Source organism: Brachycentrus maculatus, unplaced genomic scaffold (genome assembly GCF_059751285.1).
Source record: "Brachycentrus maculatus isolate JH-2025_06_01 unplaced genomic scaffold, ASM5975128v1 h1tg000253l, whole genome shotgun sequence".
In the NCBI taxonomy this organism is placed as follows: domain Eukaryota; kingdom Metazoa; phylum Arthropoda; class Insecta; order Trichoptera; family Brachycentridae; genus Brachycentrus; species Brachycentrus maculatus.
Window position 1 is genome coordinate 627,536 of NW_028281004.1, and position 17,669 is coordinate 645,204.

The 17,669-nt window shown below is 33.6% G+C and overlaps 2 protein-coding genes across 2 annotated transcripts in view; one reads left to right on the forward strand and one right to left on the reverse strand.

The window, feature by feature from the left end:
• nvy (CBFA2/RUNX1 partner transcriptional co-repressor nervy) overlaps positions 1–17,669 on the reverse strand; it is a 157,738-nt gene that overhangs the window by 40,766 nt on the left and 99,303 nt on the right. Inside the window, exon 6 of the mRNA XM_088265633.1 lies at positions 12,200–12,324. Coding sequence (XP_088121759.1) covers positions 12,200–12,324 — 125 coding nt within the window. The remainder of the gene's footprint in view (positions 1–12,199; positions 12,325–17,669) is intronic.
• LOC148306119 (phospholipase A1 VesT1.02-like) lies at positions 3,065–7,551 on the forward strand. The gene is made up of 5 exons (XM_088265601.1): positions 3,065–3,068; positions 3,718–3,821; positions 4,770–5,043; positions 5,620–5,862; positions 7,244–7,551. The coding sequence occupies exons 1-5, from the start codon at positions 3,065–3,067 to the stop codon at positions 7,549–7,551; spliced, it is 933 nt and encodes a 310-aa protein (XP_088121727.1).

Here is a 17,669-nt window from a genome sequence, read left to right on the forward strand (position 1 = left end):
CATTGTTTCCCTGACAGGTGACACTTATTGACACGATACATTCATCGATACCACGATCTATTTTTTTTTGTACTGGGCTCAAGTAACACATCAAAGCTCAAGTAGCCCCGTTCTACGGAATAAAGGTAAGTAAATGACTTGTATAATTAAAACAGTATAAATTTGACGCAGTCCCCTATGCACCATGGGGTAATCGCACAAAGGATAAGGGTCAGTAGCAGTATAGTAAATTTAAACCTTTAATAGACTATTAATTAAGCTGTAAAAGTTATACGGTTGAAGTAGGGATGTGTGTGTGTGTGTGTGTGTGTGTGTGTGTGTGCGTGTGTGTGTGTGTGTGTGTGTGTGTGTGTGTGTGTGTGTGTGTGTGCGTGTGTGTGTGTGTGTGTGTGTGTGTGTGTGTGCGTGTGTGTGTGTGTGTGTGTGTGTGTGTGTGTGTGTGTGTGTGTGTGTGTGTGTGTGTGTGTGTGTGTGTGTGTGTGTGTGTGTGTGTGTGTGTGTGTGTGTGTGTGTGTGTGTGTGTGTGTGTGTGTGTGTGTGTGTGTACATATAAATAAATATGTGAGCTATATGTCCTTCCTTTTTAGCGAACAAACTCAGAATGACTGTTGACTTTTTTTTTCAATATATCTTTATCTTGTAGGTAAAGGAGACCTGCAAAGGATATAATGGTTCTAAGCCATAGATAATTTTGGAAATATTGCAAAATCAGAGCCGAATCCGTAACACAGCACTGCGGATCATTTATGAAAAATCGCAAAATCATAGCCGAATCCGTAACGCAGCCCTGCGGATCATTTTTGAAATATCGCAAAATCAGGACCGAATCCGTGACACAAGCCTGCGGATCATTTATGAAAATTTATAATTCAGAGTCGAATCCGTAGCACAGCCCTGCATATAATTTTTGAAATATTGCAAAATCAGAGTCGAATTCGTACCTCAGCCCTGCACGGTAAATGATTTTAAATTATGATAATGTGTCCAATTTGATAGGAATAACCACAATAAATTACTTGAGTATGCAACCAATCTTTTTCACGAGAAAACTATTCAGTTAGAATTTTCGCATTGATAGAAACTGATACGAGAAGGTTTAGTTGCAAAGTAACACTGATATTTGACAAAAATGGTAAGATTTATTTGAGTTATTTTTGACATCTCATCAAAGATGAAGAAGAATATGGAAGTCTGGGCATTTACGGGACTTACGACCGTTATAGGCTCGTTTTAGGTGACCATTTTACACACGTGTAACATTCACCAATTCTACCCATTATTGACAACCACACTACTCAAATTCTTGGAAGTTCTATATAATATATGAACCAATTTTGAAACCTTGTTCTTGAATCACTAGAACTTCACTAAGAAACATTTATTGGTGAGATGAAAAGAAGCTTTTTATTGAGCAGAAACTCTTTTATTAGTATGTGAGGTCCGAATCCTGGATTATAATCACACACATGAGAAACGCCAAAAAATATCATTTTCATTTTTATCATTTAAGCTTTTGACCAGATAATTTATTTACAAAATTTTAAGTGTGTCCAAATACTTTTAACAAATCTGGATTATCTCCAATTATAGGAGTATTTTTTATATTATTTAAAAAAAAGAAAAATACTCCTATAATTAGAGATAATCCAGATTTGTGAACAAGTATTTGGACACACTCAAAATGTTGTACATAAAAATTTATTTATGACATTGAGATTTTGTCACAGAACACACAAAATGTACAAAATTGATCACATACCTCTTTTGATCAAAAGAAATTTGATTATTATGCAATAGCCTTATAAAATCTGCTTCTATTATCTATAAAGTCATTAAAAAGAGAAACAAAATATATAAGTGCTTTTCATCAGTTGAAAATAGAAGTGGGCAGATCTGAATCTGGACAAACACAGTGAGGGTAATTTTATTCAATTTGTCATTTGTGCACCAAGAAGAAGAAGAAGAAGACTTCTTTAAACGTACTCCATAAGCTTTTCAAACTCCCTTAGGGCGTTTGTCCACTATACGGAATTACACGGAATTTTACCGTCCGGCACGTCAGTTAGCGTTTTAAAACGACGATTGACTTAGATTGGCATGTGCTTTTGTCCATATTTCTTCGGATCGGTGCTCTTGATCGGTGCGTGAACACGTTGCGCGCAAATTCGATCACGCTAAACTGTCGAGGTCGTTTTTATTTTTCAAAACCGGACTGCCGGACGGTGAAATTCCGGGTAGTGGACAAGCGCCCTTATACTTCAATCTAAGGTTTAATCTCTTATTTTTGGTGTTTTTAGAATCTAAAGGATATGGGGATGATATTAATACATTTGGTAGGTTTTTCTGCCAGTGTGACATGTATTGATACTTCTCTCCTGACTGGTGGTCAAAAGGTCATATCATCCATCACTACGGCTGAAGAAAGTGCCATTTTGAAAATAACATTACAAAATTGTGAGTAAACTAATTTTATGATCAATTAAACTTAAAATCTTGAAGGAAAGAGAGAAAGAAATTAGATAATGGAAGGTGTTACGGTATTTATATTTTTCTATAGTCAAATCGATCGTTTTAACACCAATATTTAAAACTTTAATAACTTTCATGCATATTATTTTTTGACATCTCATCAAAGATGAAGAAAAATATGGAAGTCTGGGCATTTACGGGGCTGACGACCGTCATGGGCTGGTTAATAACACCTATCATTCAATTTCGATTCAATTCAATTCAATTCAATTTATTTATTTGCAATTAACATATACTGACATTACAAACTAAAAAAAAGTAAAGCGTATACATTAAAATATGCAAGAATATTTTTGCTAAAGGTGTAGAAGAATCCCGCTTCGGAAAACTTCTTCAGACACATGGAACAGATCAATGAGATATTGTTCAACATAGCGGTAGCTCTTCCTACAGGCATAACCATCGGCAGGTTGGTCCTGTGTATAGGAATGTGAAACAATCTATGCCGACGCTGTCTTAGGTAACTATCGGGAACATACAGACCAATGTTCCGGATAATTTAATTATCGATCATAGCTCGCAACAATCGATAAAAATGCGTAATCAAATACACATTCCTTCTAGTTTCTTAACTATTGTAGCCAAGCATACCCTGGAGAAACTCGTTTGGGTAGAGCCAAGGATAATAGCCGTACTCTCTCATGTAGAGATACCTCAGAAACTTCTTTTGTACTTCTCTACCATTAGAGAGTACTTAAACTCGTGTGACCCTGAAGTCATGGAGCCACTCTCGAGTCTACTTCGCACCAAGGAGTTATAAAGAGTTCTCAGCACGCAGGTATTTTGGAAAACCCTGGCAGTACGCAGAACAAATCCTAGCATTTTCAATGCATTACCACTGACCGCCTCTATGTGATCGTGAAATGTCAGGGTGCTCACAAACCTAACGCCCAGATCCCTAACATTTGACGCTCGAATCAGATTTTGGTCGTTCATTTTGTAGCGATAAAATAGAGTTTTTTGGGCCCTAGTGAAAGACGTGACCGAACACTTAGAAACATTTAATATCAGTTGGTTTCGTCTTCCCCATTCACATATATTTGATATATCTACTCGGAGAAGGTGAAAATCGTGAAAAGTTGGCTGGCACATTTAAGAAAAGCTTTAGAAAATCATACATTGTCAAATATTTATTTTTAAAGAAAATCATACATTGTCAAATCTCAAGGGAGCAGTTTGATATTTCAGGTACGTTTGTGAAGAACTCGCTGGGTTTGCAATACGAACAGCTGGCGAGTCACGTTCCAGATATTTCAAGGCTCACCTTAGACCTTTGGTATAACAAAACCCAGGTAAATGGTATCAAAATATCTCTCACAATCGATAATAAAAAATACAATAAAAAAATCAACATTAAAAATAATTTTGACGTACTCCACCAAAACATATATCGTTTTTTAAACCCTTATCCACACCTGGTGGTGCATAAGGCACTGCATCATATAATTACAGTGTTATCTTGATCATAAAAAAAATGCAATTATTCAACTATCGAAGGATGATAAATGCTTGAATCTAAAGAAAATATCATCTTCGAGATTTTTTTTCTTAAACCCTTATGCGCATATGGCCCAATGGTGCATAGGGCACTGCATACTATAAACGCAGTGTTATCTTGATCGTTAAATACACGAAGGAAAGGTGATCAGTCCAGGGTAATATTGAATAAATATTAGAGTGAAAAAATCACTTTTATTTATTTGACCCCCCTGGGAATCGAACCCGGGACCTCCAGTGTTTCTCCAGATTTGTTTTCGTTACATAAATACGCTTTTACACATTACAAGTTTTAATTTAAAAAAAAATTAAAAAAAGGAATAACCATCTATTAGAAGCTTGTCTGCAGGTAGGATAGTAAGGATAGGGAAGGATAGGGAAGGTAAAAGTGAAAAATACATTACAAATACACAGACCAATTGCAAATAAATCTTTCCTGAATTATTTTGCACTTGTCGGGAATCGAACCCGCGACGCTAGTTTCGCAGTCGAGCGTCTACCCAATTACGCCATGGCGCGGCGCCTGTCAAATAGTGTAAAATATCCGGATAATCAAAGTTCTACTATGTTAATAGTACCCGGATAATAAAAGTTCTACTATGTTAATAATATCCGGATAATTACAGTTCTTCTATGTTAATAATATCGGGATAATCAAAGTTCTACTATGTTAATAATATCCGGATAATCAAAGTTCTACTATGTTAATAGTATCCGGATAATCAAAGCAAATTTTTCAGCAGGAAGTCGTTCCAATCATCGATTCAGCATCCAAGATCATGTCCTCGAAAATTTTCAACAGAGATTTGCCGATTGCAATTTTCATTCACGGATTTATGTCCAGCGCTCGGAGCGAATCGGTCCAGACAGTTTGTTCAGCCCTGGTCGCCAAGGGGGGGATGAATGTGATCGCTTTGGACTCTAGTAGCCTGATACTGTACATGTATCTAAGATCCAGCACATATGTTCAGTTTATTGGTGAAGAATTGGGAAAAATCTTGGCGGAGTTATATAAAAGTGAGTAATTTTAAAAAAATATCTATATGCAAAACATTGTCTATCAACCACACGCAAATTTTTAGTATCTATAAACTGACCATTTATTTTTCTCCTCAAAAGGGGACATCAATAAATTTTTACGTAATAGTATGTATATTCATGAAAACACGTATTTTTTCATAGTTTTTATGTTTCCTCCTTTCACTCCTTTCAACAACGTCATATATCAAAAAACTTATTTTTTCAGGAGATCGTTTTTAAAGTTTAAAAATATAACACAATCTATTAAAAATAAATATCAAGCCACTTATTGAACATTTTACTGTGCAATAAATCTTTTTAGGTAAAACCTGAAGGTTTTTTCTCCATTAGAAAAATATTAAGTCTTATTAAAAAAAAACAATACATTTCCTTCAAATTGCAAAAACAACACACTTTTTGCCCTGTGGCGGGTAAATATTAAGTTAAAAATATGCCACTTTTGCTGGGATATAGTACATTTTCTGGGCATTCCGAAAACATGCACAACTAAAAATTAACGATTTTTGATATATGTCGTTGTTGAAAGGAGTGAGCGATATATTTGAATTACAGATGGGGTCAGTTCAAGATCTATCCATTTGATCGGACACAGCCTCGGCGCCCAGATCGCAGGCTTCGCTGGAAAGACCTTCCAAAACCTGACAGGACGAAGAATAGCGAGGATCAGCGGCCTTGATCCGGCGGGTCCTTGCTTTGTGTCCGAAAATGCGTCTTCAAAATTGAGCAAAGGGGATGCAGAGTTTGTCGATGTTATACACACATCGGCTGGAGTTTATGGGATTGATGCTGTGATAGGTAATTATATTGAAATTCCGTCTACTCAAAATTATTCGTCGTCCTCTCCTTGTGGCCTGTTTTTAAGTGGGATTAGCTTCCTGCAATGTCGATTCCCAGCTGTCAATCCATCCCTTTATTGGTCTACCTTGGGTTGGCTGTGTAGTGCGATGTGGGGGAGTCTGGATGGTTCGATTTTCCTCACATGCGCATACCAATATCTCCTTCGTTGCCTTCCCCACCTAACGACATCTTCGATCTCGCATATATCCCTTATCCTGGTGTTCCTTATAATTCCGTGAAGTGCACAAGCGCCCTAAGGGCCTTTGCCCACTACACAGAATTACACGGAATTTTACCGGCACGTCAGTTAGCGTTTTGAAACGATGATTGGCTTGAGATTTTGTCCATATTTCTCCGGATTGGTGCTCTTGGTCGGTGCGTGATCACGGTGCGCGTAAATTCGATCACGCTAAACTGTCGTAGTCGCTTTCATTGTTCACAACGGGACTACCGGACGGTAAAATTCGAATAATATTACGAACGGAATATTACTGATATTCTACTTTATTGTACGCTAGGGGCATGCCGATGTCCCGGTTGAACATTTCAGAAATCTGGCATACCTATACAGGTACAAATATATATATATATATATATATATATATATATATATATATATATATATATATATATATATATATATATATATATATATATATATATATATATATATATATATATATATATATATATATATATATACATACATATATATATATATATATATATATATATATATATATATATATATATATATATATATATATATATATATATATACAACATTTTGAGTGTGTCCAAATACTTGTTCACAAAATCTGGATTATCTCCAATTACAGGAGTTATTTTCATATTATTTTTTGACATCTCATCAAAGATGAAGAAGAATATGGAAGTCTGGGCATTTACGGGGCTTACGACCACATACTAATATAAGAGTTTCTGCTTAATAAAAAGCTTCTTTACATCTCACCAATAGATGTCTCTAGTGAAGTTTTAGTGATTCATGAACAAGGTTTCTAAATTGGTTCATATATATAGAACTTCCAAGAATTTGAGTAGTGTGGTTGTCAATAATGGGTAGAATTGGTGAATGTTACACGTGTGTAAAGTGATCACTTAAACCAGCCTATGACGGTCGTAAGCCCCGTAAATGCCCAGACTTCCATATTCTTCTTCATCTTTGATGAGATGTCAAAAAATAATATATATATATATATATATATATATATATATATATATATATATATATATATATATATATATATATATATATATATATATATATATATATATATATATATATATATATATATATAATATAATATATATTTAAAAGGTGACGCGGATTTCTATCCGAATGGCGGCCGCCAGCAGCCGGGCTGCGTGAGCCCCTCCTGCAGCCACGCGCGCTCCTGGCGGCTGTACGCGGAGTCCCTGCGCCACCCCGGCCTGTTCCCGGGCCTGCCCTGTCACGGCCGGGCCTACTGCGGTCCCGGGGGCTGCGCCGGGAGCCCCCCGGGACTCATGGGACACGAGGCGCCCGGCGCGAGCGGGACCTACTGCCTGCGGACGGGGGCGAGGAGTCCGTACGGGCTGGGTTACAAGGGACTGTATCGGGCTACTAACCGCTTGAGACTAGGATAGATGTGTTGCTAACGTTGAGATAATGAATAGTGGACCGTAAGGGTTGGGTTACAAGAAGCTGTATCGCGCTACTAACCCTTTCCGGTCCTATGTCGAATGTCATTCGAAATCGACTTTATTCCGGTGAGTCGTATGTCGAATGTCATTCGACATTTTTTTTTTCATCAGTTTAGAGTTAAAATACAAGCAAACATATTTTTTTCTCACTCGTATTAAGTGCGCTGTATACTGGGACGAAGATTTAATGATTTTTATCAACATTAGAATGTGTAACTACCTGAGAATGATACAAAAGTTTTGTTTTGGGGGCTGGCTCGGTACCCGTCACTCGGATGTCCGGCTACCGGCATCAGTTACACTCGACCCGTGCGTATGTGAGCAGCAGTGATGACGATTCCATCCACAAAAGCCCACGTATATGGAAAAATGTTACGCTCAACGAAAAATTCCTGGAGGTAGGAAGGAAAACCGATACATTTGCATCACTTAAGAGAGAAAGCCCGGCCTTTGCATCGGTGACTGTTTTCATCGATATCATACATTCTCTCTCACTCACTCAAACCCTTATCCGCACCCTATGGTGCATAGGGCACTGCATCATATAAACGCAGTGCTATCTTGATCATTAACACATGAAGGAAAGGTGATCAGCCCTCCGCTTCAGGTACCAGTCCTGGGTTATATTGAATAAATATTAAAGTGAAAAAATCACCTATATTTATTTGAACCCCCCCCCCCTGGGAATCGAACCCGGGACCTCCAGTATGGTAGCCGAGCGTGCTGACCATTACACTACGGAAGCATTAGATGTCTATAAAAGACACAAGATAAATTAAATCAAATTTTTAACACAAGTGTAGTTTTATTTTTAAAAAACTTGGATGTTTTGTTTTACCCTGTAATGCTGTTAATCTATTGTGGACCTGTTGGAATTTTTTTTTAGTTTATGGACCGGAAAGGGCTAATATCCTGGGACTGGGATAGATTTTATTTATTTATTATCATCACATATACAATTTTAAAATACAGATTACGGAAAGATGAGTTATTAACGTTAATTTAATGAGGTATTCGCAAACACATGAACAATTCAGTAAGCGACTGGATGCGCGAGGAGCCAAACGTGTCTCCGTGCATATATAATTTTTTTTTAGGGATATATTTTTCTATATGATTCTTTTCGAATAGCATATTTAATATATTTCCAAATAAAAATGTTTTTTTTCTTTTTACCTTTCAACTACTCTTTTCTTTTCACAATTGTTTAATTTTTTTTATACATAATTTTAAATTACAATAATGTGTCCACGCTGGTTTTAAAAAAACTTATTTATAAAATTATATGAAAAGAAAATTGTTATAATAAAATAAGAAATATTGAGTTTTATATATATATTTATTTTATTTGGTCAGTAACCACATTTATTTATAAAATTTTATAAATAAACATCTAACACATCTTCTATAGTAAAAAATATAAAAAATATATTAATTATATGTATTATAGAAACTAAAATAAAATAAAATAAGAATCTTCGGAAAATATAAGAAAGCCTCGTTTTCCGAGCAATATTAAAAATGGAAGGAAAAAAAAAGTCGAATACTCAATGTAAATTGAAAAATAGAATGAAAAGAATCTTTATTATATTTAAAAATAATAATAAACGTTCAACACTTCTTATTAAAAACCATCTTTGGATAATATCAAAAAGCCTAGTTTCCTAACAATATCAAAAATTTAAAGAGAAAAGTAAAGTTCGATACCTCATCTAAATTAAAAAACAAAGTAAATTAAATTAATTAAATATAAAAAAAATTCCAACGCCTCTTTCAAATTTTTCGGAAAATATCAATAAGTCCTGTTTTCCGAACAACATCTAAAATAGAAACGTATAAAAAAACGTTTGACACCTAATCAATTTTTTTTTTTAACGTTGAAAATAATTATCATAATTTAAAAAATTAACGTCCAACACGGCTTTTAAAATTTTTACCTAATATAAAAAAGAAACTTCGGAAAATATCAAATAGCCCCGTTTTCCGAACAAAACCAAAAATGAAAGGATAAAAATAAACGTCGAACAACTCTTCTAAATTCAAAAATAGAATGAAAAAATCTACATTTTACTGTTTTTTTTTAAAACGTTCAACTACTGATTCTACTAAATTAAAAAATTAAATAAAGGAGAATCGTCGAAAAATATCAAATAGCCCCGCTTTCCGAACAAAATCAAAAATGGAAGGAAAAAAAAACAGACGTCGAACACCTCTTCTAAATTCAAAACTTTGAAATCACGTTCCCGCCCGACCGCGTCAGATGTACAACATGGCGCGAAACATAGTTTTTGTGTAATTAACCTGTCAAATACACGCGCGCCATTAATTAAGCTGTCAACGGCAAAATATTCTTAAATCCGAAAACCTAAGCGCGGGAAAATCGCGTAGTGTGTTCAAACATTTACCTCGACAGATCCGTTTGCCTCGCGATAATGTAGGCTACGTGGGCAGGCAGCTACCCATATATACCCGCCTACACGTATTTGTACATATCGCTCACTCCTTTCAAGAACGTCATAAATCGAAAAACTTGATTTTTCAGGAGAACGTTTTTTATGTTTAAAAATATAATAAAATGTATCAAAAATAAATATCAAGCCACTACTTGACTTTTTACTGTGCAACAGATCTTTTTAGGAAAAACCTGAAGGTTTTTTCTCCACTTGAAAAATATTTAGTACGTTTAAAAAAATAATTAAACAATACATTTTCTTCAAAATGCAAAACACAACGCTTTCTGCCCTGTAGCGGGTAAATATTAAGTAAAAAATATGCCTCTTTTGCTGGGATATAGTACATTTTTTGGGCACTTCGAAAACGTGCATAACTGTAAATTGTCGATTTTTGATTTATGACGTTCTTGAAAGGAGTGAGCGATATATTATAATCTCCTTGTTGCGGTGAAATTTCAAAGTGAGTACATGTCTGTTCGTGTCGTTTTGTCGATTTAGCCTTTAATGGCAACCTTCGCATCGAAATTAAGAAAATATTTTATTTTTTATTTTTTAATATTTATTTAAAAAAAAAAAAGTTTCTTTTTTTACTGTACATAGAACTCATTTAAGCATTTTTTTGTAATTGTTTCGGTCTTTATAAGTAGTGTCTGGGGTGAGTCTAGGTATTATAAGTTTGGAATGTTTTTTTTGTTGTATTTATATTTTTTTACAAAATACGTATTGAAATAATACAAAAAAGTTGGTAAATATACAAAACATTTAAAATATAACGTTTCTACCTCTCTAAAAAAGTATACGTGTTAGCAGTGCCCTATGCACCCAATGGTGCATAGGGCACTGCATCATATAAACGCAGTGTTATCTCGATCGATTACACACGAAGGAAAGGTGATCAGCCCTCCACTTCAGGTACCAGTCCAGTGTAATATTGAATAAATATTAGAGTGAAAAAATCACTTATATTTATTAAACCCCCCTGGGAATCGAGCCCGGGACCTTCAGAACGGTAGGCGAGCATGCTGACCTACGGAGGCGGACATAGTTTTTCCATAGTTTTAAAGTATAGTTTAAAGTTTAAAGTATAGTTTTATAATTTGTATATTAAAAGCATTGTTAACTTTGTGGTATGGTAATAAAAATCTCTACTTATCATTCACCGTTCACTTAAAATTTAAGTAGTATTTACACAGAGGGTGTTTGAAAATTTTATACGTTCAAGAGTTGCTGCTTCTATCAAAATAAGTATACATAGAAAATATATTATTTTATTTTTTTTAATGAAATTTTGTAAACATACAAAAAAATCCTTTATTATTTACTAAAAATATACAAGTAGTTCGTATTTCTTTATAAAGTTTTGTGTTCGGATCAAAATTTACATTTCGTTTAAATGACCAATTAATGTACGTGAAAATAAATTATAAAAACAAAATAAAACTAGTATCTGTATTAATAAATATAATCACTATGCCAAAGATATCATGAATTCGAATCGACTAATAATTCAGTAATTCGAATAATTTCCCAAACGTCATAAAACATTCGTTTTATGACGTGTGGGAAATAAAAGAGAAGTTGTAGACAACAGAGTAAGCAAAAGAAGGATGAAAGTTGACTGAACGCAGTCGAAATTCGATCTTTTCTAACTAAATCTCAATATTACGAACTTCAATATAACAAATCACTCGATACAACGAACGCGTTTATCAATTGACGAAGAGCATCAATTGGCAGATTCTTGCAAATGCTCTTATTTGACTTATAAACTTTTTATTTGTTGCCGACGGAGGTAAGATGTCAAAATATAATATGGAACAAAGGCAAAATAAAAGAATGGGTAAATGATCAAGAGTTGATTCTATGAAAATTGTAAAATAGTTTTATTTTTAATATTTTCTGTCTTTTTTCGTATGTTTATTAGGTTAAAACAATAACAAAAACGTGTGTTAAAAGAACTCCACCGACAAGACACAAGGTGGCTTGGTGGGTCTGTGCAAAAAAAATGTTTTTAATATGTTTATAACTTTTTTTGTTTGATATATTTATACAGTTAATGTAAAAATAATGATAAATAAAACAACCCAGGGTTTAAAATCCAGGCTAAAAATGAATAAGTGTGGATTGTCAGTACTCACGCTTCAGCAGCGCTTCTCTTGATCGCTCCTGGCGAGGAAGGAGTGCTGAGGAACATGTCGGCTGGTTCAGCGACTCCTGGCTCCAGAGCGACTGTCTCGTGGTTCCTCACATACTGCAGAGGAGGCTGGAAAGAAGACCCTTCATTAGAATATAGGACAGTTTCTCATTCTTCGCTTGTTTTTTGATATTTTTAATAAGTAATACGTCAATATAACGAACGAACAAAATATATAACGATGTACTATATTCTAAGTCAGAACTATGTATTTAAAGACTGTTTTATCATAAAAATCGAAGAGACTACAGTGGACACTCGATATAACGAATCTTAAGTGGTTTGAAAATGTCGGTACCATTGAGTGATTGGTATATTTCAGTTCGTTATATTGACTTTAGTTTGTTATATTTCCTTATATCGTAGTCATACAGGAGAAAGTGACCAAGTGCATTTTTTTTTTAAACAAAAACGTGATCATTAACTATTTGATATCGTACTAGCTTAATATTGTCCTGAAAAAATCCTAAAGGATTTTAAACTTGGAAGTATAATATTTATTTTCTTGCCAAGCAAGAGTGACTTAAATGGCCCTCCTGAACATTTTACGTTTTGGTAGTTGGATATAAGGAAATATAACAGACTAAAGTCAATATAACGAACTGAAATATACCAATCAGTCAATGCTTCCGACATTTTCAAACCACCTAAGATTCGTTATATCGAGTGTCTATTGAAGTTTCTTCGATTTTTTATGATAAAACAGTCTTTAAATACATAGTTCTGACTTAGAATATAGCAGGGATAGAATTGGTGAATGTTACACGTGTGTAAAGTGATCACTTAAACCAGCCTATGACGGTCGTCAGCCCCGTAAATGCCCAGACTTCCATATTCTTCTTCATCTTTGATGAGATGTCAAAAATAATATGAAAATAACTCCTGTAATTGGAGATAATCCAGATTTTGTATTTGGTATTTGGACACACTCAAAATTTTGTTTAATTATTTTTTTAAATCTACTAAATATTTTTGAAATGGAGAAAAAACCTTCAGGTTTTTCTGAAAAGATCTGTTTCACAGTAAAAAGTTCAATAAGTGGCTTGATATTTATTTTTAATACATTGTATTATATTTTTTAACTATTAAAACGTTCTCCTGAAAAATCAAGTATTTTGATTTGTGACGTTCTTGAAAGGAGCGAGCGATATGTTTTCAGCAAGATATTAAGGTGCATTGGAGTTCTGAAGAATATCAAATTATAATATTTTTTGACATCTCATCAAAGATGAAGAAGAATATGGAAGTCTGGGCATTTACGGGTCTAACGACAGTCATAGGCTGGTTTAAGTGATCACTTTACACACGTGTAACATTCACCGATTCTACCCATTTTTTGACAACCACACTACTCAAATTCTTGGAAGTTTTATATATATACATATATATATATATATATATATACATATATATATATATATATATATATATATATATATATATATATATATATATATATATATATATATATATATATATATATATATATATATATATATATATATATATATATATATATATATATATATATATATATATATATATATATATATATATATATATATATATATATATATATATATATATATATATATATATATATATATATATATATATATATATATATATATATATATATATATATATATATATATATATATATATAAATCAATTTTTGAAACATTGTTCTTGAATCACTAGAACTTCACGAGAGACATCTATTGGTGAGATAAAAAGAAGCTTTTTACTGAGCAGAAACTCTTTTATTAGTATGTGAGGTCCGAATTCTGGATTATAATCACACACATGAGAAACGCCATTTTCATTTTTATTATTTAGCTTATAATTTGACCGGATAATTTATTTACAACATTTTGAGTGTTGTAAATATTAAATTAATTTATGTATTACACTTTTACAAGAAATCTCTATTAGGTGTGGCGAATCTTTACCACTCCCCTGGCAAAATTTTGCAAAATCCGAAGCTATCATGCCAATACCAAAAAACGTCAGTTACCCCCTCCTTGCTTAGTACCGAGCTGGTAGCATGCTGGTCGTTGGTTTTCTGTGAACGGGGTGGCATGGGGTAAGTGGAGTCGCCACCTGCGCTGTACGGGAATGGGTGGGTATTAACGAATTAGAATTCCGATACGCGAAAAATATTATTAGCGAATTTTGTTACGTTTCACAGTTTCGCGAAAAAAAACGAATGAGGAATTAAATCCAAGAATTAATAATAAATATGGGAGTCGAACACTGCAATATATCGTTCCGAACATTTTTAATTTATTGCCGACGGATGTTAGAGGTCAAAATAAAATATGGAACAAAGGCAAAATAAAGGAATGGGTAAATGATCAAGAGTTAATTTTATGAAAATTGTAAAATGTTTATATTCTAGATTTTTTTCTTTTTTATGTCTATATTAGGTTAAAATCGTTGAAAACAATAAAAAATGTATTAAAAAAGAACTCCACCGACAAGACACACAAGGTGGCTTGGTGAGTCTCTGCAAAAAAAAAATTCTAAATATGTATAAATTGTGATTTAAATGAATATATACAAATAAAAAAAAAATAAAAAAGGACAATTTGTGGGATAAATCGCTCACTCCTTTCAAGAACGTCATAAATCAAAAATCGTCAATTTTGAGTTGTGCATGTTTTCGGAATGCCCAGAAAATGTTCTATATCCCAGCAAAAGAGGCATATTTTTAACTTAATATTTACCCGCTACAGGGCAGAAAATGTTGTTTTTGCATTTTGAAGAAAACGTATTGTTTAATTATTTTTTTAAAATATACTAAATATTTTTCAAATGGAGAAAAAACCTTCAGATTTTACCTAAAAAGATCTGTTGCACAGTAAAAAGTTCAATAAGTGGCTTGATATTTATTTTTAATACATTGTGTTATATTTTTAAACTTTAAAAACGTTCTCCTGAAAAATCTTTTTTTTTTAATTTTGACGTTCTTGAAAGGAGTGAGCGAAATGTTTAAACATATGTGTCGCCTAGTTTCAAAATCCGCCAGATCCAATTTAAAAGGATTTTCAAAATAAATACTGTATCGGAATGCCAATTGTGGGTTTTATTGTTTAAAATATTTACATACTTGAAAACCCTGCTAAAAAATAATTAAAAACAGCATTGTATTTCAAATTCCACTATATTCATGGAACTTGCCTTCTGACCCATATCGGCCAATCAGAGAGCGGGGATAGGTCAAAAATGAAGATGATGTCATTATTTCTTTGTGTCTCGTGTTTTTTTTTAAATAATTTTAATAATTCTCTATTTCATAATATTTTATCTTAAGATAGACAAATCTTTGAAACATAAATGTTATCCGGAGAATTTTGCATTTTTTGTAAAATCGACTCACATGGATCTGGCGAATTTTGAAAGTAGGCGTCACATATCGCTCACTCCTTTCAAGAACGTCATAAATCAAAAATCGTCAATTTTCAGTTGTGCATGTTTTCGGAATGCCCAGAAAATGTACTATATCCCAGCAAAAAAGCATATTTTTAACTTAATATTTACCCGCCACAGGGCAGAAAGTGTTGTTTTTGCATTTTGAAGAAAATGTATTGTTTAATTATTTTTTTGAACATACTGAATATTTTTCAAATGGAGAAAAATCCTTTAGGTTTTACCTAAAAAGATCTGTTGCATAGTAAAAAGTTCAATAAGTGGCTTGATATTTATTTTTAATACATTGTATTATATTTTGAAACTTTAAAAACGTTCTCCTGAAAAATCAAGTTTTTTGATTTATGACGTTCTTGAAAGGAGTGGGCGATATGAGAAATTTATTTAATGATTTGGCGTTTAATTTGTAGAACTCTATTTTAATTTATGTATTAAATGTTAATTAACAATAAAATACAGCTTAGTAGACTAAAAAAATCAGTGTTTAATTTAACATTTAACAAATATATAAAAGAAGTTATTTTGGCGACTGTGAAATGGTATAAAAATACACCTAACTTCAAGAATATAAAAAATGTCTATTTTAAAAATTACACCACGTACTGGAGGTCCCGGGTTCGATTCCCAGGAGGGGAGTTAAATAAATATAGGCGATTTTTCACTTTACTATTTATTTAATATAACCCTGGACTTGTACCTGAAGTGGAGGGCTGATCACCTTTCTTTCATGTGTTAACTATCAAGATGACACTGCGTTTATATGATGCAGTGCCCTATGCACCATTGGATGCAGATAAGAGTTTGGAAAATAATATATAAGAAATTTATTTTTTACATCCATACATAGATGAAGAAGAAGATAGATGGAAGTCTGGGCATTTACGGACTTCCATATTCTTCTTCATCTATGTTGAGATGTCAAAAAACAACATGAAAAATAACTCCTATAATTGGAGATAATCCGGATTTGTGAACAAGCATTTGGACACACTCAAAACGCTGTAAAGATCTTAATAAATACTAAAAAACAAACCCTTTCATCTGTAAAGAAGCCATCGCGCAGATCCGACATTATTCACTGTGCGCGTCGCTTCACAACGCGAACTCGAAGCGAGTCCTTACTAACGAAATTCCCGAATAGAAAATAATTATTCGGATAAGTTTAGACCGAGCCTAGAGCGGTAAATGTGTCTCGGGCATAATTACGCGCCAATATCCAGTTAAATTGAAAACGTCAATACTTTTCACCCCGATCCGGTCCTGTAATTCCCACGGGCGCCGGAGGGAGGGGAGGAGGGGAGGAGGTTGGGGAGGGAGTCAGATTAAAATTATTTGTGTCGCCCCCGGCTCAACAGCTGTTACCCAAACCGCGGGGTGGGGACAGGGTTGCCACAAGGATGCTGATTGAAAAATAATATTTGGAAATATCTGTTCAAAAAATTATTTCTCCGAGTTTCCGAGTTTCTCCAGGGTATGGTTACAATAGTTTAGAGACTAGAAGGAATGTGTTACGCTTGAATGATTACGCGTTTTTATCGATTGTTGCGCGGTATGATCGATAATCCTGAAATTATCCGGAACATTGGTCTGTATGTTCCCGATAGTTACCCAAGACAGCGTCGGCATAGATTGTTTCACATTCCTATACACAGGACCAACCTGCCGATGGCTATGCCTGTAGGAAGAGCTACCGCTATGTTGAACAATATCACATTGGATATTGATCTGTTCCATGTGTCCGAAGGAGTTTTCCGAAACGGGATTCTTCTACACCTTTAAGTCTTCTTGCTTACTTTTAATATATACGCCTTGAATATTGTTTGTTATGTATATATTAATTTTTTGTTGTTGAATAAATTGAAAATGAAATTAAAATTGAAATTATTAATTTTTGAGTGTGATTCGGATCTCACATACTAATAAAAGAGTTTCTGCTCAATAAAAAGCTTCTTTTCGTCTCACCAATAGATGACTCTAGTGAT